General features: G+C 42.9%; 2 protein-coding genes across 2 annotated transcripts in view; one reads left to right on the forward strand and one right to left on the reverse strand.

Moving 5' to 3' along the window:
* Nucleotides 1-18,218, reverse strand: part of LOC148075795 (potassium channel, subfamily K, member 13-like) — a 38,611-nt gene extending 20,393 nt beyond the window's left edge. The window contains exon 1 of the mRNA XM_087794933.1: nucleotides 17,861-18,218. Within this exon, the coding sequence (XP_087651059.1) occupies nucleotides 17,861-18,218 (358 nt within the window). The remainder of the gene's footprint in view (nucleotides 1-17,860) is intronic.
* Nucleotides 18,219-19,540: 1,322 nt separating this feature from the next.
* gemin7 (gem (nuclear organelle) associated protein 7) lies at nucleotides 19,541-20,720 on the forward strand. Its single transcript, XM_087795824.1, has 2 exons — nucleotides 19,541-19,598; nucleotides 20,073-20,720. Exon 2 carries the CDS (start codon nucleotides 20,077-20,079, stop codon nucleotides 20,461-20,463), a length of 387 nt encoding a protein of 128 aa, XP_087651950.1. The 5' UTR covers nucleotides 19,541-19,598; nucleotides 20,073-20,076; the 3' UTR covers nucleotides 20,464-20,720.
* The last annotated feature ends 6,755 nt before the right edge of the window (nucleotides 20,721-27,475 follow it).

The following is a 27,475-nucleotide window of genomic DNA, read 5'->3' on the forward strand; positions in this document are numbered from 1 at the left end:
CTTTGGAAGAAGGAATATAGATGGAGACGTGTAAGCATGATGGTTTCTTGTAAAGGATGATAAAAAAAAAACACTACGCTGTCTAATTAGCAAAACTTTAGCTTTAACAGTCGAATCTACGGTTGTAAAATTCACACTTTCTGGACAAACAGCGGAGTGGATTCATGGGGTCCATGGATTTCACGAGCCTCTCCTTTTGAAGCGTTTGTTTCTCACGGCGTCCCAACAGGCCGCAACATTTAAAGGGCGAGAAGGTAGTAGAAGAGGTGATTTAACGGAGCTGCAGCAGGGAGAGGAGATAAAGCTCGGAAGGGCCTCAGACGACCCTTCAGACGGAACACGATGACGACAATATTAAAGGCTTCAGGGAGAGAGATTTCCTTTTGCTTTATTCACATCTTATCTTAAGTCTATTCTGATTAATCATAACTGCAAAATGTATTTGATGGTTTAATTATTTCTACTCAGACAACTAACAGATCCTGTAATATTCCTTAACCAGAGTGTGACATCCGTGTCAAGATTTTTTAATCCTAACCCATTGAAAATTAGTATTTTCCTCTCTCATAAATATCACAATTTCTTCTCATGTTAAATTTATCATATTATTTCCGAACCCTGAAGCTGACATGAATGTAATACTTTTTATCTTATGATATCAGTATCTCGTGATCATATTCAAATTGAACGTTGTTTTCGAAGTGCAAGTTCAAATTCCAATCATTCGCCCTCACGTCGACTAAGGGTTGGGATTATTTTGAGAGTAACATTTATGCTCCTGTTTACAGTTGAAGTCCATCCGATGGTTTTAAACAGTGATCAGTTTTCTTTGTCAAAAAAGACACACTTAAAAACATCCAAATACTTCTACACTGCTGTATCGTCCGTCTTGTAATGAAGCCTCGACACGGTAAATTGTGCACAAAGAAATGAAACAGGTCTATATTTTAAGCTTGTTCGTAGCAGAAGCTATATACATTTTGGGTGATAATTAGATTGTGTTTACTGTGCTGTAGGATCACTCAGAAACTGTATAATGGATTGATGATAATCCAGGTGTTTTCCGCAGGTAGGTGAGGATTCCTTGGTGCCGTGGCTTAATGAGAGCAGGAAGACGCTGTGACAGGTCTGTTGAACGAGGAAGTTGAAGACGACAACTTGGTGGCCAGGGATCCTTTCATGTTCTGCTTCATTGGTGCTCCGCCCTCCAACGGCTTCGCTATGGGTTTACCCCGAGGCACCGCCTCGTCTCTGAGAAAGCTTAATGAACTCGCCACCCAGCAGGGGGCAGTACCTTCCTATAAAGGCGGGCAGCACCCGCCGCACTTTCTCCTTTTCAACTCAGCGAGAAAGCTCCTGACAGTGGAATGTAATGATGGCGAATGAATATTGAAGTGAACCATGTGTACACGAAGACTCCCTGAAGAGGAGACACACATGTCCGCTTCGTTTTGCCTAGAGGCCCAAATCACACGTGATGATTATGTGGCCTTCCGAGCGCTTCCCACGGCTTTTGACAGTGTTGGGAAGCGTTCGAGGCTTGTCGACCCACGCCGCCTCAGATCATGATTATGATCAACACAGGACTGCCGTGTTGTTTAAGAAAACAACACGGCAGTCCTGTGCGCTGCACTCGACAAGCTCACGTTCCAACGTGTTGGGCCCTGATGAGTCGAGCTAAGTCGTCCATCGGTCATGAACAGATGTCGACGAGGAGGACGACTGGCTCGCTGCATGGAGTCGACCATGGGGTATGCGAGAGCGATCAGGTGAGTATCTCTTGCAGGTCTCATGGCCCTCCTGCAGCACTCGACGGGTTCACTTGAGAGGTATTAGTGTGCATGTGGCTCCGCCTGTGAGTGTGACGTATTCACAGGCGTCATTAGAGACTTTCGCCGCTAATGCTAAGCTAACATGCTCCGCCGTTCATAGACGGCGAGAGTTTCCTCTCAGAACACAGTTCGGAGGAGGTTTTAAACCCCTTCGTCCGGGTCATACCGAGACTGTAATAACGGAGTCTGTCCACACGAATGAAGGGCAGACTCCACCATGTGCTTTGTTTCCAGATAAGCAAATGTCCACGAGACCGGCTTGATCAGCTGTGTTTACTTCACTTCCGTGTTGACATGCGCTGACGGGGTTTGACCGCCGATGAGCGTTGTCAAAAAAATCCCGGCGCCATGGATGACGTCACGTTTGGCGGAGAAACGTCATGGATGACGTCACGTTGGCGGAGAAACTTCATGGATGACGTCACGTTTGGCGGAGAAACGCCATGGAACGGACGCACCATTGAGAGGAATGGCCCGGCAGGAGGCGGCGCAGCTCCGCCATCACCTGCATGGGCGTGATGACGAGGCGCGACGAGGATACGCGGAGAAGATCCCGTTCGTCGGCCTGATAAGCAAATGTCCACGAGACCGGCTTGATCAGCTGTGTTTACTTCCGTGTTGACATGCGCTGACGGGGTTTGACCGCCGATGAGCGTTGTCAAGAAAATCCCGGCGCCATGGATGACGTCACGTTTGGCGGAGAAACGTCATGGATGACGTCACGTTTGGCGTGATGACGATGCGCGACGGGGATACGCGGAGACGGAGATCCCGTTCGTCGGCATCATCATCTGGTGCTGGGGGGAAGCGTCACCAGAGACCAGCCACCCCAGCAGCACCAACAACATCGGCAACAGCGGCGGCGTGCGACGAGTGAGCGTCGCCAAGATCCGCAGCGCGAGCCGGGGGAGCCAGCAGCCGCAGCAGAGTCGACGGCCGAGGGCTCCTCCCCCTCCCTAGGTGGTTCGTTATGAGAGAGATGTTGGTAGCGTGCATGTGTTTCCGCCTGTGAGTGTGACGTATTCACAGGCGTCATTAGAAACTTTCGCCGCTAATGCTAAGCTAACATGCTCCGCCGGTCATAGACGGCGTGATTTTCCTCTCATAACACAGTCCGAAGGAGGTTTTAAACCCCTTCGTCCGGGTCATACCGAGACTGCAATAACGGAGTCTGTCCACACGAATGAGGGGCAGACTCCAACCACATGTGTTTTGTTTACAGACGAGCAGAGGTCCGCGAGACCGGCTGAATCAGCTGTGTTTACTTCCGCGTCGACCAGCGCTCGTGCCCGACAGAGCGTGACAGCTGATGAGGTGAGTGGAACTTGTCCGGACATGTCTATGTTAACCGGAGGTTGTTCCTTCCCCCACAGCGCTGTCTACAAACACTGGCACCGTGGAGGACGTCACGTTTGGCGGCGGAGAAGCGCCATGGAACTGACGCAACCTGGTGTTTTTACGCGCGAGTTTTTTCGCCGTTCTGAGACCAGGCGAGGGCGAGGAACTTCCGTCCCGTCTGGTCGATCAACTGGAGAGGTGCGTGGCGGTCGGATCTCACGAGTGACGAACAGGTCGGGACCGCCAGCGGGGCTGGAGAATGTACGGGACCGGGTGAGTGATGCGGTGCCGACGCGCGCGCGACCTAACTCACTTCAGCTCCGGGTTAATTCTCCAGCGCTTTCCTCCACATCGCGGGTTTTGTCAGCTCCGGTGACACTAAGAAGTGCTCAGGGAGTTGGGAAGACTTCCGGGGGGGGAAGGAAACACGCACGACGCGCATCTGAGGTGTCTCAAGCGCACTTGCGCGCTTCTCCCACAGAGCCGGCTTTTATGTATGAGAGTGGGGGTTCTAGTGAATCCAACTCGAGTACATGCTCTGTGGATTCAAGAGATAGAGACGCGGCTTGTGTGATGCCCTTTCGTCTACGGCCCGTCCATGGGGGGCGGGCCGGAGGACTACCCAAGGTTCGCCAGGGCTGCGGTTCTGACAGAACATTATTCGGCTTGGAGTCGCCTGGTTTTACTTCTAGGACCCACTTGGCTGGGGGGAGTAATCAGGCGGGGCTATGCGCTACAGTTTGCCCGTCAACCCCCGCGTTTTTCAGGGATTTTCTGGACGCGTATGGTGGAGCAGGAGAAACTATCCTGTCTGAGAAACGAGGTGTCTACTCTGCTGCAGAAGGAGGTCGTAGAACTGGTCCCTGCAGCCGAGATGATGTCAGGGTTTTACTCCCGGTACTTCCTCGTGGCGAAGAAGACCGGGGGTTGGAGGCCCATTCTGGACCTCAGCTATTTGAACAAGTTCATAGCTACCCGCCCGTTTCGCATGTTGACGGTCAAGAAACTGCTTTCAGGTGTATGTCCAGGAGATTGGATGACATCTATCGACCTGACCGACGCGTACTTTCACATACCGATAGTCAAGAGACATCGAAAGTACTTGCGTTTCGCCCTCGAGGGTCGGGTGTTTCAGTACACTCGACTTCCGTTCGGCTACTCTCTGGCACCCAGGACCTTCACCAAGTGTGTGGAAGCGGCAGTGGAGCCTTTGAGAGTGAGTGGGGTAAGGATCTTGACCTATCTGGACGACTGGTTGATCCTTGCCAGGTCAGAGGCAGAAAGTTACGCTCACACACAGAAGGTGTTGAGCCATATTGCCACCCTGGGGTTCACAGTGAACCTCAGCAAGAGCGCTCTGACTCCAGTTCAACAGTTAGTTTACCTGGGGGTACTGTTGAACTCGGAGGAAGGATACGCGCGCCTCCCGGACGTGCGTATCCAGCCCATTCTCCGACTGACAACACAGTTGCTGGAAGCTCGGTGTCACGTGACAACAGCAGGCACTGTTATGTCCCTCCTGGGGCTCATGGCGGCAGCCCACACGGTTGTTCGGCTGGGCTTGCTGCACATGAGGGAGCTTCAGAGATGGTTTGGTCGTCTCAAGCTAGACCTCAAGCGGGAAAGAGGTCGGAAAGTGCGCCTTCCCGCTCGGGTTTTTGCAGGACATCCAGTTCTGGAACTCTCACGCCAACCTCAGGCGGAGAGTTCCATTGGGTTGCGTCCTTCGTTACACTCAAGTGTTCACAGACGCTTCCCTGACAGGTTGGGGAGGCACCTCGGGTCAGGCCTATGCCAGTGGGGTCTGGAGCAGTCCGGTGCTCAGACACATAAACTGGCTAGAGCTGAAGGCGATTCACAATGTCCTGCTTCACCTCTCTCCCCAACTGTCACAGTCCAACGTCCTAGTATTTTCAGACAGCTCCACCGCCGTGGCGTACGTAAATCGCCAAGGTGGAGTCAGATCCCCAGCCCTTCTGTGTGTGGCAAGGAAGATTTGGCTGTGGGTGGACTGTCACCTGCTTTCGCTCAGAGCCCAGCACGTCCCGGGCGAGCTGAATGCAGTAGCGGACAGACTGTCGAGGGGGGCCGTCCAGGACGAATGGGGTCTGTCCGAGGCAGTGGCAAGCGAGATCTGGTCACCCGGTTGCAGACCTCTTCGCCAGCAAGGAGAACTTCAAATGCCCTCTTTGGTTCTCCCTCAGGGCTTCGGACCGCCCCCCACTAGGCGTGGACGCTTTAGCCCATTCGAGGTGGCCGGTCGGTCTGCTGTTCGCCTTCCCTCCTCCGCGGCTCCTTCTCCCCCTGATTCGGAGGACGAGGCGGGGGGGGCTGAGGTTAATTCTAGTGGCACCAGACTCCCCGGGGGCGCTCTGGTTCCCAGAGCTGGTGCGCATGGCGGTCGGGGCCCCGTGGGCCATCCCTTGGGGCCCCGCTGCCCTGTGTCAGGCGGGGGGGGACACTGACAGCGCCCCCGGTGCTGGGCCGGCCTCTCAAGGTGTGGCTCCTGCACGGGACGAGCTGATCGGGACCCCATCAACACGTAGGCTTATGCCTCAAAGTGGGGGATATTCTCCCGCTGGTGTTCAGACAGGTCCTTGGACCCCAGCTCTTGTTTGGTCTCCGCTATCCTGTCTTTCCTGCAACATTTGCTGGATAACGGGCGGACTGTGGCGACACTGAGAGTGTTTGCATCAGCCATAGCGACGAGGCACGTCGGTTTTGAGGGTGCTTCGGTTCGCGCCCACCCTTTGGTGGCGCGTTTCCTGCGGGGTGCCTGCAGGCTTCGACCTCCTGCAAGGCCTTCCAGCCCTCAGTGGGATCTCCAGTTGGTACTGGACTCTCTCACAGGGCCGACCTTCGAGCCTCTTGACCAAGTCCCATTGGATATCTTGTCTTTCAAGGTATCGCTCCTTCTGGCACTAACAACCACGAAGAGAGCAAGTGAGCTTTGTGCCCTCTCCATTAGCCCTGAGTGTCTTTCCTTGGCGTCGAGGAGTCTTCGGTGTCTTTGCGTCCTAACCCAGCGTTCCGCCCGAAGATTCTGAGTTCCTTGTTCCGGGCGACGACCTTCACGCTGCGGGCCTTTCACCCGCCGCCTCACTCGGACCCGGGTCAGGAGCGTCTCCACCTGTTGTGTCCAGTGAGGGCGTTGGCCTGTTACTTGCGGCGGGTGGCCGAGTTTAGGCGCTCTGATGCCCTTTTTGTCTGCCACGGTAGATGCCGGCGGGGAGAGGCTCTCTCCCCCCAGAGGTTCTCTCATTGGGTGAGATCGGCCATTATCCGTGCCTACCGAGCAGCGGGTGGATCCGCTCCTAGCGGTCTGAGGGCACATTCCACCCGTGGCGTGGCAGCCTCAGTGGCTCTTTTGCGGGGTGTGGCAGCAGAGGATATCTGCTCTGCTGCCTCTTGGGCGTCCACGTCTACCTTCGCTAAGGCCTATCTCCTCGACGTAACGGCGGGATCAGTAGCTCATACTGTCTTGAGCGCTGTTGTGCCCCCCTCAGGGCCCACGGCTCAAGTGGGATTGGGCCCTGGGCCGGCGGGGCCCTAGTGATGCTGCTCCAGGAGCGGCGTCCAGCTGGGGGTACATTTATCCCGTCAGGCTTCGCCTTTTGGGTAAACCCATAGCGAAGCCGTTGGAGGGCGGAGCACCAATGAAGCAGAACCCCTGAGTTATCTATTATAACCTCAGGTTCTGCGAGTTGGTGCGAAGCCCTCCAACCTCGTCGCCCAGCGGCCGCCCTTCTCGCTGAGTTTTCAGTTGGAGAAAGTGCGGCGGGTGCTGCCCGCCTTTATAGGAAGGTACTGCCCCCTGCTGGGTGGCGAGTTCATTAAGCTTTCTCAGAGACGAGGCGGTGCCTCGGGGTAAACCCATAGCGAAGCCGTTGGAGGGCTTCGCACCAACTCGCAGAACCTGAGGTTATAATAGATAACTCAGGGGTTTGTCTTTGACAACAAGGAGGATATGCAAACGTTTATGAGAGTGTCTTGATCGGATAGATCCGAGAGATTGTGCTGAATGTATTTTAGATGCTTGTGAGTTGGTGAATTGTCTTTGAGTTCAACTGTTGGGGAATTTGTAAATAAAGTGGGTTTGTACTTGTTTTGTTATGAAATTGAATTGTTTCCTCATGAAAGTTGTTTTGTCATAAACCCAGTTAACCACTGACACCTTGTATGCAATATGTATAAACAGGTCTCTCTTGAAAAAATAAATAAAGGTTAATGATGCAAAAAATAAAATAAAACTGCACAAACAAACAATTTACACATCTTGATTTTAGAGCATCTATGATTTTTATGGCAATCAAAATTATATTAAAGATTTTGAGTTACAAAAAAGTTTGATACCTAAATAAAAACATTTAAATTTAAAAAGAAATAATTGATCCAATAATTAGCTTCACTAGTATTCAAAGTAGCATTTGATGATGTACAAAATAGTTTTATCAACGCTCGTAGTTAATTCATTTTCATTTAAGTTCATTTGTATTATACACATTACTCCCATCTAGTGACCATTTAGTATAACTACTTCGATTATTCTAAATAAATTAGTTGGAATATTCTGTATTTTTAAATCTACAACAATTTGGAGTACAATTACTGTATGCAGACATAGAAATAAATGTGACTGTGTTCTTGTACACACTGAATGTTTTTTATTAACACACCATAATAAATAAAACCACTTCTGTAAAAAAAACAACTGTTCTATGTTTTGCAACATTGGATCCTCCAATTTTTAATGAAGAAGACGAGGGTGAGAGGCTTTGATGCCCAGTGTCGATGCTTAACAGAAGAGTGGCTAATATGCATTTAATATTTATATTTTAATGTTTAAGTTTTGAAGAGGTAAAAAAAAAATGTTTAATGTTGGAGATTTGAAGAGGAAAAAACAAACAAAATTGTTTTTAATGTTGGAGTTTTGAAGAGGTAAAAAAAAAAAGAAACATTTTTTTTTTTAATGTTGGAGTTTTGCTCCATGCTCAGTTTTGTGGGCGTGTTAGTACGCCAATTTAGTGTGCACGGCGCACTAAATTTCGCATACTAAGAATTGAGACGCACTGACGCACTAAAAATACTAACTTTGAGTACGCTAGAATGCGATGCTGTGTCTCAAATCGCATACTACTCTTAATATGCTAGAAGTTAGTATGCATCAGTTTAGTGTACATACTAACTAGTACGCAAATTATCCACAGATAGTATGTCTCAAATCAAACACTGCTGCTACACACTAACCGGAAATCACATGACAGCTTCTACTTCTACTTCTATTTAATGATGTTTCAACCAGCTGTTTGAACGCTATCGCCGACACCTGCTGGCATCAAGTTTTGCAAGTTTGGAAAAAGAAATAAAGAAAAAATATGAAAATCGAAATATTCGCGAGATATTTAAGCTGATATCAGCACCAAAGACGTGTCATCCTTCTACTGCTGCTGAAAATGCACCTGTAAGTATATTAATATATATATATGATTTATATATGACGTAACTTCCATTTAAAACGTCACTAAGATGGCGGCTGTTTAGTGTGGTTAGTGTCCATTGAACCATGCTCAGTTTTGTGGGCGTGCATGGCGCACTAAATTTTGCATACTAAGAATTGAGACACACTAACGCACTAAAAATACTAACTTTTAGTACGCTAGTATGCTAGAAGTTAGTATGCATCAGTTTAGTGTACGTACTAACTAGTACGCAAATTCTCCACAGAGTATGTCTCAAATCACACACTGGCGCTACACACTAACCGGAAATCACATGACAGCTTCTTCTTCTACTACTAATTAACGATGATTGCAATCAGCTGTTAACACTATCGACACCTGCTGGCAGCACGTTTTGCAACTTTGTGAGAAAAAGAAGTAAAGAAAAATATGAATAATGAAATATTCCAGAGATATTTACGCCACTATCAGCAGCGAAGACGTCTAATCCTTCTACTGCTGGCAGAAAATGTACCTGTAAGTATATAAAATATACATTTATATATATATATATATACAGTATACATATAAATAGAGATTATTATTATTATTATTATTATATATATATCTATATATATATAGATTTATATATATATATATATCTATATATATATATATATATAGAGAGAGAGAGAGATAGATATGCATATATATATATATATTTTTTTTTACCTGATAAACTGTGTTCTTTGCTAATAAACTTTATGTGAAGGAAGGAAAGAAGGGAAAAGGGAGCACAGACTAGAGGTAGGGAACAGGTCAATCGGATAAAAAAAAGAAAAAACGTAGGTCTGTGATAAAGGGAAGGAAAAAATGATTGTGGATAGAAGAAGGAAACAGATTGGGATATACATATCAGCATTGTAAAAATTCCAATATTAAAATAAAGTCTCAAAGTGGATACTGAGCATGACTTATGCATTAATGCACTACTGCATTTTATAGCTTGTTTCAGTCATTTAAAGTGCAATACAAAGGAAAACAAGAAGATATACTTAATATAACTTTATTAAAACATGAACTTTTTTTCCTCCAACAGGCTCCAAACCCCAGGCAGTACTTCCAAATAAATGCCACAGTGCCACTTTTGGCACTGTATTTCGATGGTGGAGACCTCCGTCCCGACTTCCGCCTCTCCAGGTCATCTTTTAATGCCCTGATGGTTGCCCTTGGCAAGGTGAGTGACCATGGCTGGGGACCCGTCATTGAGGCCTTAGTTTTTCTTTTTTGGTTAGCCAGTGGGACCTCTTACCGTGTGGTCTGAAGAGCTTTCGGCATGCCCCGAGCCACAGTCCACCGTGCCATACATAATACGAGCACGAAGGTCCTCACCCTCCACTCCAAGGTCGTCCGTCACCCGTCAGAAGAGGAACTGCCACTGGTGGGAGCTGGTTTTGCCCGTTTGGCTGGGACAGCAGCCTTCCACAATGTTGTTGGCAGCATTAATGGCTGCCACGTCCGGGTGAAGCCACCCACCCAGGACGCAGACTGCTACATTAATAGAAAATTATTTTATTCTATTCTATTTATTCTATATTATATCTAGTTTCAAGCTGTGTGTGACCACACAGCTAGATTTATAGACATTTTTGTGGGGTTCCCAGGCTTTGCCCATGATGCGAGGGTGCTGAAGCACAGCCCTCTTTATTTTGAACGGAGGTACCCCCCACCAGGGTACTGTATCATTGGAGACGGTGGCTACCCCTGCCTGCGCCAGCCCATCGCTCTGTTGATGCCGTACCGCCAGCCTCTCCACAACCATCTTCAGGCCCTCTACACCACGCCCGCCTGGCAAAAGCCAGATGTGTTGTGGAGAGAGCCTTTGGCATCCTTAAAACAAGGTGGAGGTCCATCTTCCTGAAGGCCTTGGAGGTGGACGTCCGTTATGTCCCGGAGGTGGTTGCCTGCTGCATCATATTGCACAACATCTGCCTCAGCAACGGCGATGAGCTTGAGCCAGAGGATGCTGATGTGGAGGGAGCAGCAGGCGACCACAACCCAGAACCAGCAGCCCCAGGTGCCATCTGTGGAGCAGACGACAGACACAGGATGGGAATGTTGTGTGTTGCGCCTGAGCACGACTATATCTAACAATAAATAATGTACATAGCAGTCACGACTCCTTATTAAAATGTGTCACAAATATGTCCTTACACTAGCTTAAATGAACATTTAGTTTTTTCTACAAAAAAAATACACAAAATAAAAATAATTTTTTTTTTTTAAAGATGATGCCAGAATGTCAAGGAGACGCTCATCCCTGGCAGCAGTATCCTTGTCTCTCCTCTCATCCCTCACCCTCATTTCCATCATGATCCTCTCTTCTCTCTCCCTCATCTCCCTCATCATTCGCTCCTCTCTCCACGCTCTCCCTGTACCTCCTCTCCTCTCTCTCCACACTCTCCCTGTACCTCCTCTCCTCTCTCTCCATGCTCTCCCTGTACCTCCTCTCCTCGCTCTCCATGCTCTCCCTGTACCTCCTCTCCTCTTTCTCTGAGTCATCTTTTCTCCTCTTCTCTTCTCTCTCCATAAGCTCTCTTGTGTTGACTTGCTGGAGCTCCAAAAAGTGTCCATCTTTTTCTTGGAGCTCATTCAGCGCATCCACAACATCCACATCCCGCCGCCTTTTCTGGGTAGATGCTGTGGCCGTGGGGTCTGCAACCAACCTTGTATGCTTGTTTAAGGTTTTCCCACTTATTTTTGACGTAGGCTGGGGTCACCTTCCCCCCAGCTCCTGGGCATTAATGAACACCCTGATTGAAATACAAGTTGACACAACTATGCAATGACACTCCTTACAGTAACATCAACGTCTACAAACATGTAAGTTATTAAGGTGTCATTCATGTTAGCATGATAAAATATGTTGTTCATTAACTTACTCATAGCCAGTGATGGCTGCATTACGCCTCCCTGTAAAAAGGGAGGCGTTAGCAGATCGCCACTCAATGAGGGCCCTTGTGTCTTCATCGCCCCCTTAAAAATAAATACATTTTTAAATGAAAATAAATACAATAATATCTATACTCAGAAAAGTAAAAACAATATCGTTTATATACTGTGTGCTGATACGCTAGCTTCAGCAATTCGGCTGTGAACACACATCTTATACCACAATAAATGTAACGTACATGTCATCACGTATGTTTAGTGACTGTTCGCTCGCAAGCTAGCGAAATAACATTAGCATTCACGTTTTCGTCCAAAATATACATAAACATACGTTACTGACGTTTCTATACAACAGCACTAGTGCAAACATATGAAATGAAAAACTTACATCGGTATAAAGTTGAAAAATTGACCGAGGGGGCGTCGTTCTCAACTTGCCGCCTCCATTTGACTGGTAGTGACGTAACTTCCGTTCACATCGTCAACGTCATTAAGATGGAGGCCGTTTAGGGTGGTTAGTGTCCATCGAACCATGCTCAGTTTTGTGGGCGTGTTAGTACGCCAATTTAGTGTGCATGGCGCACTAAATTTCGCATACTAAGAATTGAGACGCACTAACGCACTAAAAATACTAACTTTTAGTACGCTAGTATGAGATTTGAGACACAGCACATGAGTTTCGAGGTTGTCAACCGGAAGTGTTTTGAGACTATTTCTATTCACAAGAGTTTCTTTATTCATTTGTTTTAATATGACCTTGATGATGATTTGATTTAAGTGATAGCAATGCACCTTAATGCTAATGCTTTTTAAGTTCTGTTCTTGTTTGGAACCAGTGCTAACGCCGTTAGAACTCAACTTAAAGGGCACCTATTGTGAAAACCCAACTCTCCGGACTTATCACATGTTCTAGATGTTGACATCGTCCTCTTTAAAATGCAGTAGGTCATTCATCATGACGTTGCTCTGTTTTGAAGTTATTACTTAATAAAGTTCTCCACACGGTTCTCTCACAGACACGAAGCTCGTTCAGCCTACACTATCACAGCTGCGCATGGCGCGGGATTTGCTAGAAAGCGTTTTCGAGAGTCAAAGTATTTCAACAATGATTTCAAAGATATTTACGTTCTGTAATAAAGTAAACACGCGACGAAATCCTACCTTTTGATGTGAATTATATACTAATGAAGTAAACACTGTTAATTAACGGATCGTAGTCAAAGTTTATATTTAGATTCAATTATTCTCTGTCCAAACATTGATCTAACTGTGTTATACAAACAAGTATTTGTATTTGTCATCAAGTTTGTGACATAAAACCAATAACACATCGTACTTGAAAAACGTTGCAAACTTTATGACGTCACTAATTAAATGCATATTAGCCACTCTTCTGTTAAGCATCGACACTGGGCATCAAAGCCTCTCACCCCTCATCGTCATTAAAAATTGGAGAATCCAATGTTGCAAAACATTAGACGGTGGTTTTTTTTTTTATACAGAAGTTGTTTTTATTTATTATTATGGTGTGTTAATATAAATGAATGTGATTGTGTTCTTGTACACACCGTTTGTATTTAAGTCTGCATACAGTAATTGTACTCCAAATTGTTGTAGATTTAAAAGTGCAGAATATTCCAACTAATTTATTTAGAATTGTTGTAGTTCTACTAAATGGCCAATATAAGGTGGTAATGTGTATAGAAAAATAAACTTAAATGAAAATGAATTAACACGAGCGTTGGTAAAACTATTTTGTACATCATCAAATGCTACTTTGGAAATAATTGAACCAATAATTGGCTTCATTAGTATTCAGTTATTTCTAAACAAATTACTAGTTTGAATCTAAATATAAACTTTGACTAACTGTGTTATACAATTATTCTCTGTCCAAACATTGATCTAACTGTGTTATACAAACGAGTATTTGTTTAGAAATAACTGGAAATAATTAATCCAATAATTAGCTTCACTAGTAATCAAAGTAGCATTTGATGATGTACAAAATAGTTTTATCAACGCTCGTAGTTAATTCATGTTCATTTTTTTTATACACATTACTACCATCTAGTGACAATTTAGTATAACTACATCGATTAATCTAAATAAATTAGTTGGAATATTCTATATTTTTAAATCTAAAACAATTTGGAGTACAATTACTGTATGCAGACATAGAGATAAATGTGACTGTGTTCTTGTACACACTGAATGTTTGTTTTTATTAACACACCATAATAATAAATAAAACCACTTCTGTAAAAAAAAAAAAACTGTCTTATGGCTAATATGCATTTAATTAGTGAAGTCATCAAGTTTGCGACATATTTTCAAGTACGATGTGTTATTGGTTTTATAAGCATCCCGGCTTCGGTGACATTGCCAATTTGATGACGTCACTAATTAAATGCATATTAGCCACTCTTCTGTTAAGCATCGACACTGGGCATCAAAGCCTCTCCCCCTCGTCTTCTTTATAAAAATTGGAGGATCCAATGTTGCAAAACACAAGACGGTTGTTTTCTTTACAGAAGTCGTTTCATTTATTATAAAAACAAACATTCAGTGTGTACAAGAACACAGTCACGTTTATTTCTGTCTGCATACAGTAATTGTGCTCCAAATTGTTGTAGATTTAAAAATACAGAATATTCCAACTAATTTATTTAGAATTATTGTTGTAGTTCTACTAAATGGTCACTAGATGTTAGTAATGTGTATAGAAAAATGAACATGAATGAATTAACTACGAGCGTTGATAAAACTATTTTGTACATCATCAAATGCTACTTTGAATACTAATGAAGCTAATTATTGGATCAGTTATTTCTAAACAAATTACTTGTTTGTATAACACAGTTAGTCAAAGTTTATATTTAGATTCCATTATTCTCTGCTCAAACATTTATCTATGATCCGTTATTAACAGTGATGTGAATTGTATACTTATGAAGTAAACAAAGGTTGGATCTTCGTTGCATGTTTACTTTATTACAGAACGTAAATATGTTTGAAATTATTGTTCGATTACTTTGACTCTGTGACTATTTGAAATGTGTGTTAAATCTAGATGATTGTTTACAGTAAAGTTGTCATTTCCTTACACTCTCCACGTCAAAAAGTTTCCAAAAGCTTTCTAGCAAATCCCAGGCATGCGCAGCCGCGATATTTAAGGCTGAACGACCTTTGTCTCTGTGAGAAAACTGTATTGATATCAAGTTTGCGACGTCACCGTACATGCCCGGGATACTGTCCGTTGCCCCGATCCTATACGGATGGTCTAAGCTTGGTTTCTTAATTTTTGCTTTAGAAAATGCATTATTTCGAAAGTGAAATGGGAGTTAAATGACCTGGAGCAAACTAGCCGGGGGTTGCGACTGTCATAAAAAAAGGTTTGGAACTAAACAGAAACTAAACAGATTTGATGATCACTCCCTGGTTGACCACATTTGGCTGAATACCAAGCAAATATTTGTGTTGCAGTAATTTGGAGTGAGGATCAAGATGAGAGTATTCTGTGTGCTGCTGCATTTGACTGACCTTTCTTCCTGGGGGTAAGTCGTATCTTTAAAACTCGCCCTTGTCATTCAACCATTGGTTTTGTAGTTTGTCTGAGTGTTTGCGGCTGCGAGGCAGACCTACAGATGCATGTTGGAAAAATGTATTTCCACGAGAAAGCTGGGGAGTGGAGAGAAGGTCAGTGGGGGAGGCCATGGCTGACCTTCAGGCAAACAGGTTGGATCCTGAGGCCAGAGAAAGTTGGCTTGTCCCAAGGAGTAGTACCAAGTGTACAAAAGTGAGATGTGATGATGTTGCGGTCACATCAGTACGAGAGCCCAGAGTCGGTGTGATCGGCCGTCTCTGGACTCCATAAGCCTAGCGCAAATCACGGTGCGGTTGGATCCTGAGGCCGGAGAAAGTTGGCTTGTCCCAAGGAGTAGTACCAAGTGTACAAAAGTGAGATTTGATGATGTTGCGGTCACATCAGTACTGGAGCCCAGAGTCGGTGTGATCGGCCGTCTCTGGACTCCATTGGCCTAGTGCAAATCACGGTGCGGTTTCATGCTCCAGAAAAGACATGTCGGGTAAAAGTTGGATCCTGAGGCCAGAGAAAGTTGGCATGTCCCAACGAGGAGTACCAAGCGTACAAAAATGAGATGTGATAATGTTGCGGTCACTTCAGTACTGGAGCCCAGAGTCGGTGTGATCGGCCGTCTCTGGACTCCATTAGCCTAGCGCAAATCACGCTGCGGTTGGATCCTGAGGCCGGAGAAAGTTGGCTTGTCCCAAGGAGTAGTACCAAGTGTACAAAAGTGAGATGTGATGATGTTGCGGTCACATCAGTACTGGAGCCCAGAGTCGGTGTGATCGGCCGTCTCTGGACTCCTTTGGCTCAGTGTAAAATGGAGTGAGGCTCCAGCGAAGGTCAGTCGAGGGGGCTTCCAGGCCATGGCTGACCTTCAGGCAAACGGGTTGGACCCTGAGGCTGGAGAAAGATGGCGAGATACAAGTGCCAAGTGTACAAAAAATGAGATACTGGACTCCTTTGGCTCAGTGTAAAATGGAGTGAGGCTCCAGCAAAGGTCAGTCGAGGGGGCTTCCATGCCATGGCTGACCTTCAGGCAAACAGGTTGGACCCTAAGGCTGGAGAAAGATGGCGAGCGGCAAGTGCCAAGTGTACAAAAAATGAGATACTGGACTCCTTTGGCTCAGTGTAAAATGGAGTGAGGCTCCAGCGAAGGTCTGTCGAGGGGGCTTCCAGGCCATGGCTGACCTTCAGGCAAACAGGTTGGACCCTGAGGCTGGAGAAGGATGGTGAGCGACTAGTACCAAGTGTACAAAAAATGAGATGCGGTCACTTCAGTATTCTGAGTCTATTGGACCACAGAGTCGGTGCGATTGCCCTTTGGCTCAGCGTAAAATGGGGTGAGGCTTCAGGCTCCAGAGAAGGTGAGTGGGGGGGCCTTCAGGCACACATGTTGGTTTTTGTCTCTTCCAGGACTACAGAGCTGCTGCTGGATCCAGGATCTTGACCATGTCAACGGATCAAATTTCTCTCCAGCACCCTTCATGGACTCTTGTGCCTCACTGTATCCTCCCTAACTTTTTCTCCATCCATCTTTCTACAGGTAATGCAGCCTTAAGAGATCACAAGACAGTGTCTTCTTAAGCCGGTCCCAAGCCCGGATAAATGCAGAGGGTTGTGACGGGAAAGGCATCCAACGTAAAACCCGTGCCAAAACCTACTATGCGAATCGAAATCTGATAAGATATTTTGTTACTGTTATGTGTCTATTGTACATTGTATTCCATATACATTGTTGTTTTTTTTATTGTATATGTTCTTATGTTCATCTAATAAAACATTAGAACTCGCATTATATCACGTTGTGTGATGTTTATAGTGTGCCTTAAATTCTAGTGGGGATGTATCGTTTCTCTTGCATTAATTTTGATCCTTACCGGTTATTCTCACAGGTTTAAAAAGAGGAAATAATAACTTCTGCTCCACAAATTTGGGGAAGAATTGATAAATGATAAAATACTGGAAGATTATGCCGGAATTTTTTCATGAGGCTCATGGTTTTTAAATCCGTATCATGCACATGTACACTGGCAACTTGTAAAGTTGGTTTGCTAAGATTTCAGAAAATATTCTTCCACTCTTCGTGCAAGCGTGGATGCTATAGACTAGTTGCTGCAGGAGCGATAGTTTTGAGATCGACATGGATCGCTTTAGTTTGTTTCACTTGTCTAACCAATTACTGCTTCAGAGAGACGTTAGGCCCGCCCACTTATTTGGCATCAACCCATAAAAACTCGTAAGATTTACTTAAAAAAAAAAAAAACTATTTGCACTCACTCAAAGTAAGTACATTTTACTGCTGAAATATTAAGTATAATTAACTCACCAGTTTCAAGTAAAATATACTTACCATTTAACCTCCGTCAGACTAGTGAAGGGTAGTTTTAGTTTGTTGTTTTTCCCGTACAGGGCGATGGTGCTGAGGCTTCGTGGTAGGCCCAACCACTTCCCGAGGAAACGGCTGACTTTCCTCTCGAAGCACTCGACGGTGGTCATTGGCACATCATACACCAGCACCACCAGAGGAGTCGTGGCAAGATGCCGTGCTGGTAGATCCAGGCTTTAAACTTGCCTGGAAGCCCCGGCTTATCCACCCCTGTGAGCCAGGTTCCCAACTCCTCTGTTGTTGATCGGAGTGCTGCGGTGTCTTTGAAGAAAATAATTATGAATCCGAGAGAAATATAATAAACCTGTTTTGATTGGATACTCACCGATGCTGGACACCACAGTTCCAACAAAGTAGAAAGATCCTGGGATGTCCCACAGTGCTCTGCCTGGTTCCACCTGGATTCCCGCTATCCTGGCCTCTTCATAGTGGCGCAGCAGAGTCTTCAGGGACTCAGAGCTGATGTTCAGATTTTGACTGAAGTCCCTCAGCCTCCTCTTCCACAGCTGATGGGCCTGCAGCTCAGCCGGTCTCTCCAAGGAAGAGAAGACAGCAGCACCAGCCAGCATGTAGAGCGCAATGATGAAGCCCAGAAGAAAGAACGTGGCCGTGTCGGAGGTGTGGGACAGCGAGGACCTGCTGCAGGATAAATCTCTCTTCAACAACATTAACGGGTTTGTCATGATGCGTCATCTGGTAAATTCAATCAACAGAACAAAGTTATCCAAAAGTGTGTCCACATCAGGTGTGGTTCAGGTGCAACTGTTGCCCCTGAGTCTGCAGGGTTTCTAACCATCTTCTGCTGCTTATCAGCAGCTCAATAATCTGTCTTTACTCATCCTTTATGAGTCACAAACCTCTGAACAAACAAGCTCATATTCTCTGAGATTCATGGAGACATTTCAGTGGATCTGCAAACAATCTTTAGCTGACTGTTGGTAGACTCAGATCCCTCCCACCTGCTGTTTTAGGAGCTGCTCCTAATGATGTAACGACTTTGATAGATTATATTTATAAAGAATTTTAAATTAATATAATTTAGTACTGTTGAGTCAAAATGATCACAGTAACCCCTCAGTTTCAGTTTCAGTTTATTTAAAAGGACAAAATGAAGTATATTTATACTACAATTGAAGTCCACTTTTGACATTCTATACTTCAAAATAGTACACTGATGTATTCTTATACTTATACTCAAGTATACTTTATAAAATGCATTTCAAGCACAGTAAACTACTGTTTTCTTTGGGCATTCATTTGGATTATGGGATTATTATACAAAATACGTCCTAAAAAAACTCATGGAACGTTAGTAAGGATATTTCTGTAAACTAAACTATAAACTGTAGAGCTAGTACAGTTTCAGTAAAGAGATGAGTATCCTTGAAAGTATTTTTTTGTAAACCTAAAATGTTCCAATTTAGTCCAAAGAATCAAAATTATCAAATATATCATAGAGATTTACATTAGCATAAGTTTAGTATATACACCTTACTTACTTAACATATACTTATAGTAAAGTATACTTGGTAAATTAACTTCAAGTATAATCATTTTGCTAAGGGAAAGCATAACTTATTTAATCTTTTCTTTCTCTCAAACAGAAAACACAATTTTCTAATGATTCTGATTCTGTTATTGTTCCATAACATCACAATGAGCATTAAAAAATAGCAAAGAGAAGAATTACTCAACCAATTGTGCGAGGGTTAATAGTATTTTAGAATCCTCTTTCTTAAAATAGTGAAAAGCTCAAATCAGTTTGTCAGCAATAATACAAGATATATTTATATAAATAAACATTTAAGATTGTTATTACCGCACATGGCTGTTTAAAAGTAACCTTTTCTAAACACGATAATTACTTCAATGTGGACATCTTTTGATCCATCTAGTATCTGTTGAAATCTTAATTCAGAAGTATTCAACGCTTCACCTCACAAACGTACTAGTGTGGGTGCTCTCCTGTACAGCAGGGGGCAGCAGCGAACTCTACTACTATTATAAAGAAAATAAAAAAACGTCGAGGTAGAGCAGTAGCGTGTTGTCTGCTGCTGTCGTTTGTAAGTTACTTTTTAAGTGTTTAATTTAACTTGTTCAATTAACAATAGATATTGTTTAACTTATGTTGGCATATAGTATAAATATGGATTTCCCATTGTAACAGATTATAATCGAGAACTGTAGCACGTTGCTCCTGTTTATTTGTTTGTAATAGGCAGTGCAACATGACTGCATTATTCTTGTGACACCTTTTGTTTGCACTTTTAAATGTTACTGCAAACTATTATTTTAACAACATGTGAATAGTTACAGCCTACTCCAGGCGACCGAGTTTTTTCACTGTTTTAAATAAGAAAACGTCATTTTTTTTAGTATTTCTCTATTGCATAAACGTACACAAATATAAGACAGTCATTGTGTTGTGTAAGGGTTAAAAAAAGATGTTGTCTTTTTAAATGGGGTTTGAAAAGATAATCTTCCAGTGGAAAATTGACTTATGCAAACATTTTCTTTGGCAATTCTTTCAATTTTAGGCTGATGGCTGTACCAGTGTCCGTGCTTCGTCTGCCCAAGGGCCCGGACCAGAACAGTCGTGGATTCGACCCCACGTCACCGCGCTTCATCGCGCTGTGTCAGACCTCCATCACCTCCTCTCTGTCGTCGCAGACGGACGGGGAGGAACTGCAGGAGGAGCAGCAGGTCAGATCTGAGCTGAGAGAGACTTTCCTCCGGTGTCTCCTGTCGATGAGCAACAAGAAGGTGCGGTTTAACATGTACGAGAAGGTCAAAGTGGAGGCGACGTTCGGCGCCTCTGACATCGACGTGCTGAACTTTCAAGTGTCCAACCTGCACACTCCCATCGGAGTTCAAAGAGAGGCTCTGCTCAGATGTCAGGATGTGATTTCATTCACGTTTGATTTATAAACGCATGAGGCATTCATTCTTGACTACTCGAGTGTGTCATGTGCATTCCAGTTTTGTAAACACACGAGGGCGCCAGACTCTATTAGAATATCACGTCGAGGACATGTATTTGTAATCCAGGAAAAGGTCAGTCTTCAAATCTTGACAGTGTTAATATATTTGTTATGAATGAATGTCTTTTGTTTAGCACTGATGTAAAAGTTTCATTGCACTTCTTGTAAAATGTGGATTATTTTGAAATAAATCAATATAAGAAATATGTATTTAACTTTCAGCCTTGACACAGGCTTCCTAGACTTTGAGTGAAGAGTGATACAAAGAATTGGACTTGTTGTGTTTGACATAGGTTGGGTTAGATATGTCTAAAAGCTGAGGAATTGCATCAGTAGTAGGTTTTTGTTTTAGTTGTCAAACTTTGGTTTAAAAAACTAACTTTAGTTTTAGTTGAGTAAGATTCAATCTTCTATCTAAATATAATATATATAGTATTGAGATAGAAGATTTAATACGCATGTATGAATGACAAAATATCATTTACTGACGAGTACAATAGAGGTAAAAGATCAATTTACATTACATTACATTTGCCATTTAAGCTGTAGGTGGACAGAAGACCTCCATAAACATGTTGAACATGAACATTCATTTAATTTAATTTTATTAAATTGAAACTATAGACATATTTGCATTATTTAAGGTCCTTCCTGTAATTGTAATATATATCATATATGTTTCCTTCTGTGTGTGTATATATATAAACTTTTCTGCTCAACTTTCTAAACCAAAAGACATGTTGTACTGTCTCACCACTAAACACACATTGGTTTTCTCCTTGAGGAACAAATATGCATTCGTTTTCTGGTTTTCTCCTGCATTGCCCACATTGGTAGTCGACATCTGTAATGATATGTTTCTGAAAAGCAGCCTGTTGAACAGTGGGGTATCATCCGTTATGCCGACTCCAACCTGCGGTTTTCAAGAAATTTGTAAGGGAGGACACAAGGTCGTCACGATGCAGGGATGACGTGATCCGGAGCCAAAAGAAGAGTCTTGAGGAGAACTTTGAGTTCCATTAGAATATTGGTCCTGGGACCAGACTTTCACTCCGTAAGCAAATCAAGCAACAATGAACCCCAGTTGGCCGACTGCACCCAGATCAGTTATTCAAATGGTTGGCCATGAATATAATTCAGACAAGTAAGATTCATCACTGTTTAGTACCGACCCGCCGGGGAGGGGGAGTCGCCGGTATCAATACTATTTAATCTTCCTAAAAGGTGTATTTTGCGAGTTCCCAATAAGTCATTTTATTTGAGTGCCATTAGGCGGTCATGCCGGGCCGGTGTCTCTCTTTGTACCTGAATTATCTGACCACTCAGTGGAGACAGTCATCAATGAGGCGGTGACTCATCCTCTCTCTCTCTCTCTCTCTCTCTCTCTCTCTCTCTCTCTCTCTGCCTCCTCCCGCTCGCCCTCCCTAATCCTAAATATGAGTGAGATGACGTCATCGGGGCTTCGTGATTGAATCAGGAAGCCCTCAAGGACACGCAATGTTAATGTTGATCTGTGAGCAGCAAGCCTACGACCGGCTCACTTCTCGCCTCTGTGATGACCAGTGTGTTTCATAAAGATGTCGATTCATTGCTATTATTCTCCACGCCTGGCCTATTGCCAGACGGAAGCAGTGGTCAGTGGTTAGAGAGGTTTAAGATGAGGTGCAACAAACTACAGAAATATAAACCTTAAGTCAACTTGACCTGAGAATGGGTTACTAGTCTATGGACTTGTTAGTCAGAGACTATCTTTATTGGTGCGTCGTGTGTTTTGTATCTAGTCTTGTCAGGCGTTGATATGTGTATATTTAATTTATACTTTACCCTTAAATTTTTCTTTTGAATATAGATGGTGCTTGAAGTTTCTCTCTGTGAGATCAATCTTTCTACAAAAACAAATCTACTCACATCTTTTGTGTCATTGTGTGTCTGGGAGAAAAATGATTTTACTGAATTTACAGAACTTACATTCTAATCATCAAAATAAACAAATGTTGTAACACATTTTTCAAGTTTGTTGTAATACAAGTTTGAAAACCATTTCAAGTACCAAGAACAGCTAATAAATAATTAACTTTTTAGGTCCTCTACTGTCTGTCACTTAAATAAACAGTGGTCAGAACACGTCTTGTGTTGGGGAAAAATTGCGTCTGGGAAATAAGTCAATTTATATAAAGAAATAAAAACAACTTTATTTTAAATGTATCTTGCATACTTTTGGCAGTAATTCTACATAGGACCTTCTGGATATTCTTATCAAAAATTGCCAAAAAAAAGTTTAGACAGCTTTACATGCTGAAACACTTTTTAAAAGGAAAGCTAGAGTGGAAATTGCCCAACAGGTTTTTTTTATTCAGCATATGCACTCAATAGCAGTTTCTAGAGTCATATATAAACGTTGTACCCAAAAGGTAGGTTCTCTGCTGCCTCCATGTGGCCAAAAGATATATCGTCTTAATTCATGGATGGCGTCATCACTGGGCCTCTATGGCGGTGCCACGTTGAAGACGCAGCTGAACTGTTTGAGAATGTCAGCCTTGAAGGTTGAAGTGAGAGGAAAACGTCGTTCCAGTTTATCTCCTCGAACTGTTTGTCTTTCCTGACGGCCGGCCTCTCCCTGTGGAAAGAAACATTCCTGCCTCTTGGTATGTATCCTCGTGCGTGTGCCTCGCTCATGCTGGTTTGGAGAAAACGACCGACAGGAAGCACATTCTGCTCCTTCCTGTTTGTGGCCATCCCTCACTTCCTGGCTGATAACTGACGAATCCTCTCCGTTCGTCCGGCGCTGCTGCCCGCCAGACTGAAATAATTTGGCAGCGAACTTCTGATGATTATTTTTAGTGTCTGGAAATTATCTTTCGCTCGATAAAACGATTTTCATGGAAGAATGTTCTGTCCGTCCTCGCTAACTTCTGCTAACCCCTGACTGTGAAGGTTGACCCACAGTCTGTCAATCTGCCACAGAAGAGACACCACTTTAGAAATACAATTTGATACCGCAGTGAGACTGTAGGGGGCAGAGTTTGATGTAACTCGCTTACACAACTTACACAGTAGACGAGAGCAGAAGATTCTTCGAAATATTATTAGATTCAGGTTTCTTTTTTGTAACTACAGTATTTCTTTGGACTATAAATCTCACTTGAAATCATTTTATTTTATGAATAATCGATATTGCGATACAGGGGAAACAATACGATTTACATTGAGATGTATTGCGATACTTTAGGAACAAGGATACATTTGTAGTATTGTACTTGACTATGGCAGAATTTACCGACCACAAGACTCCCCACTAAGTCATAACTAATTTCATTTGTTTTAGAACCAAAATATGTCCCAACATCATGTGGAGGATTCAATGACTACTGCCATCTAATGGCCGGAAGCTTAATTGCAACACAAAAAAACCCTGGTGTGATATATATATCGATACAGTACGGTTGAATATCAATACAGTATAGTGGTAAAAAATACCACAATATTTAAGTGTATCAATATATATTATATTTTGGTGTGCCTTATGTTTATAAATGTTGTGCCTTCCGATAAATAGGGTACCTGCTATGAATGCTGGAGAGAATATCCATCCATCCATATTTTTGATCTCACCTGAACTCATCTCAATATTCCACACTCACAAAAAAGAATTCTCCCAAAAATAAAGATCTATACCAGATCTTTATTTTTCCAGCATTTTAAGTTTCAGTGAGCAGACCAGTCAACACAACAGGAATGCCTGAGTCACCGTCAGTCTCCAGGTTTGTTTGAGTTGTCGTCAGCCGGGAATGTTGGAGGAGCTCCAGTAATTGTGAGGAGCAGAGGCTATGTAGCGACATCACTTCCTGCCCCGAGTGGCCACAGAGATTAAGAAGGAGGCTGGCGTCTGACGGAGCAAAACATTCACTCACACACTACCTGGTTCATCCTTCACAAATATACTGCCTTTAGTGTCTGTCGAGGCTTTGGGATCAAGATGTTCTTGTAATACTTACAGCTCAACTTTTTTAATATCTTTATTTATTGGTTTTCCAGATTCATTATATACGGTGAAGTGACAACTTTCCACGTCAATACCAGTTTAATACACTGGTTAAAGTAGTTCCATTCATCTATAAATCTATCATCCATCAATCCATACATCTCTAACGCCATCATCTCATCCATCCATCTGTCTGTCCATTCTCTCAACCATCCATCTATTCATCATCTATAGATCTATCCTGTCATCCATCCATCCATCTATAAAGCCATCATCTCATCCATTCATCTATCCACCCATCTATCCCTCATCAATAAATCTATCATCTCATCCATCTATCCATCCATCTATTCATCATCAATAAATCTATCATCTCATCCATCCATCTATCCACCCATCCATCCTTCATCAATAAATCTATCATCTTATCCATCCATCTATCCATCTATAAATCCATCATCTCATACATCCATCTATCTTTATATCCATTCTCTCATCATCCATCCATCCATCATCTCATCCATCCATCTATCCATCCATTCAGTCATCCATCCATCTATCCATCATCTATAAATCTATCCTGTTATCCATCCATTAATAAATACATCATCTCATCCAGCCATTTATCCTTCCATCTATGAATCCATAGTCTTATCCATCCATCTACCCATCCATTTATAAATCTATCCTCTCATCCTTTCATCTATAAATCTATCCTCTCAGCCTTTCATCTATAAATCTATCCTGTCATCCACCCATCATCTATAAATCTATCCTGTCATCCATCCATCATCTATAAATCCATCCTGTCATCCATCCATCATCTATAAATCTATCCTGTCATCCATCCATCATCTATAAATCCATCCTGTCATCCATCCATCATCTATAAATCTATCCTGTCATCCATCCATCCATCCATCCATCCATCCATCCATCCATCCATCCATCCATCCATCCATCCATCCATCCATCCATCCATCCATCCATCCATCCATCCAGCCATCTTTAAAGCCATCGTCTCATCCATCCATCTATCAATCCATCCATGTATTCATCGTCAAAAATCTATTCTGTCATCCATCAATCCATCCATCTATTAAGCCATCATCTCATTCATCCATCTATCCATCCATTCACTCATCCATCCATCTATCCATCATCTATAAATATATCCTGTCATCCATCCATCTATAAATACATTCTCTCATCCATCCATCTATCCATCATCTATAAATCTATCCTCTTATCCAACCATCTACCCATCCATTTATAAATATATCCTGTCATCCATTTCATCTATAAATCTATCCTCTCATCCATCATTCCATCCATCTATAAAGCCTTGATCTCATCCATCCATCCATTTTCTCATCCATCCAACTATTTATTATCTATAAATCTATCCTCTGATCCATCCATCTACCCATCCATTTATAAAACTATCCTCTCATCCATCCATCTATAAAGCCATCATCTCATCTCATCCATCCATCTATCTGTCAATTCTGTCATCCATCCTTCATCCGTCCGTCATCTAAAAATCTAATCTGTCATCCATCCATCCATCCATCTATAAAGCCATCATTTCATCCATCCATTCTCTCATCCATCCATCTATCCATCATCTATAAATCTATCCTGTCATCCATCCATCTATAAATCCATCATCTCATCCAGCCATTCATCCATCCATCTATAAATCTATACTCTCATCCATCCATCTACCCATCCATTTATAAATATATCCTGTCATCCATTCATCCATCTATAAATCCATCATGTCATCCAGCCATTTATCCTTCCATCTATTGATCCACACTCTCATTCATCCCTAAATACATCTTTACTTCCATCCTCTCATCTATCCATCTATGTGTATTTCAATCGATAAAGCTATCGATAAAGATTTCTTCTCATCCATCAATCCATCCATCTATAAAGCCATCATCTCATCCATCCATCTATCCATCCATTCTCTCATCGATCCATCTTTCCATCATCTATAAATCTATCCTGTCATCCATCCATCTATAAATACATCATCTCATCCAGCCATTCATCCATCCATCTATAAATCCATACTGTAATCCATATCTAAATGCATCTTTCCTTCCATCCTCTCGTCCATCCATCCATGTGTAATTCCATCGATAAAGCTATCCTTCCATCCATTACTCTATAAATCCATCCTCTCATCCATCCATCCATCTTGCCATCTTTGTTTATTTATCTTCATTTACACTTCCCACTACTGAAGAGAAATTGTTAAATATAATAATTAAAAAAGAAATTAAGCGTTATAAATAGCATTTATTATTCATCCAAATGTCATATTAATTTGTTATTCAAATAACCACAGGAGTGCAGCAATTATTATATATGAAAATGTAAGTAAAAGGTAAGTTATGAAATGATATTAAAACATTTATATAAAAAACACACATGGAAATACAGAATAAGGCATTTATGTGTTGAAATATACAAACATAAATAAATAAGGGACATTTAAAAAAAAATAATATACTAATTTACGCATTCATTAGTGAGTAAATTAACATATTATTCCCCAATAGTGTAGGAAAAATAATGCTCTTAATCTGTCCTTAGAGGTTATCTAACAGCGACGTGAGTGAACATGACAGGGGATTATCAAAACAATCAGCAGTGAAGTAACTTAATGCTCCTGAAATCTTCTGTTAACTTGGTTTCAGCGCTCGGGTCAGATTAAGATTGAAATCTGTTTGAAATCAGGAACTTGTGAAAGTTCAGCGTGAAGTCACTGTGTGATGTTAACGAGGGTCACACATGTACAACTTTAGTCTAGACAGGAAGTGGTACGGCGAGGTGGGAGGAGAAGGGAAGTGCTAATTAGAGCCAGATTAAAGTAATCTAGGTTTATCTATAAGTCGCTAGACTCATCATGGTCCCCTCCCAGCCTCGCAGGAGTAAACACAGGAAGATGATGCTAATTATT

Source organism: Callionymus lyra, chromosome 7, assembly GCF_982586985.1.
Source record: "Callionymus lyra chromosome 7, fCalLyr1.hap1.1, whole genome shotgun sequence".
Classification (NCBI taxonomy): domain Eukaryota; kingdom Metazoa; phylum Chordata; class Actinopteri; order Syngnathiformes; family Callionymidae; genus Callionymus; species Callionymus lyra.

Excerpts from the sequence above, each read along its gene's own strand:
- gemin7 (XM_087795824.1), top strand. The coding sequence starts at position 20,077 with ATGGCTGTACCAGTGTCCGTGCTTCGTCTGCCCAAGGGCCCGGACCAG.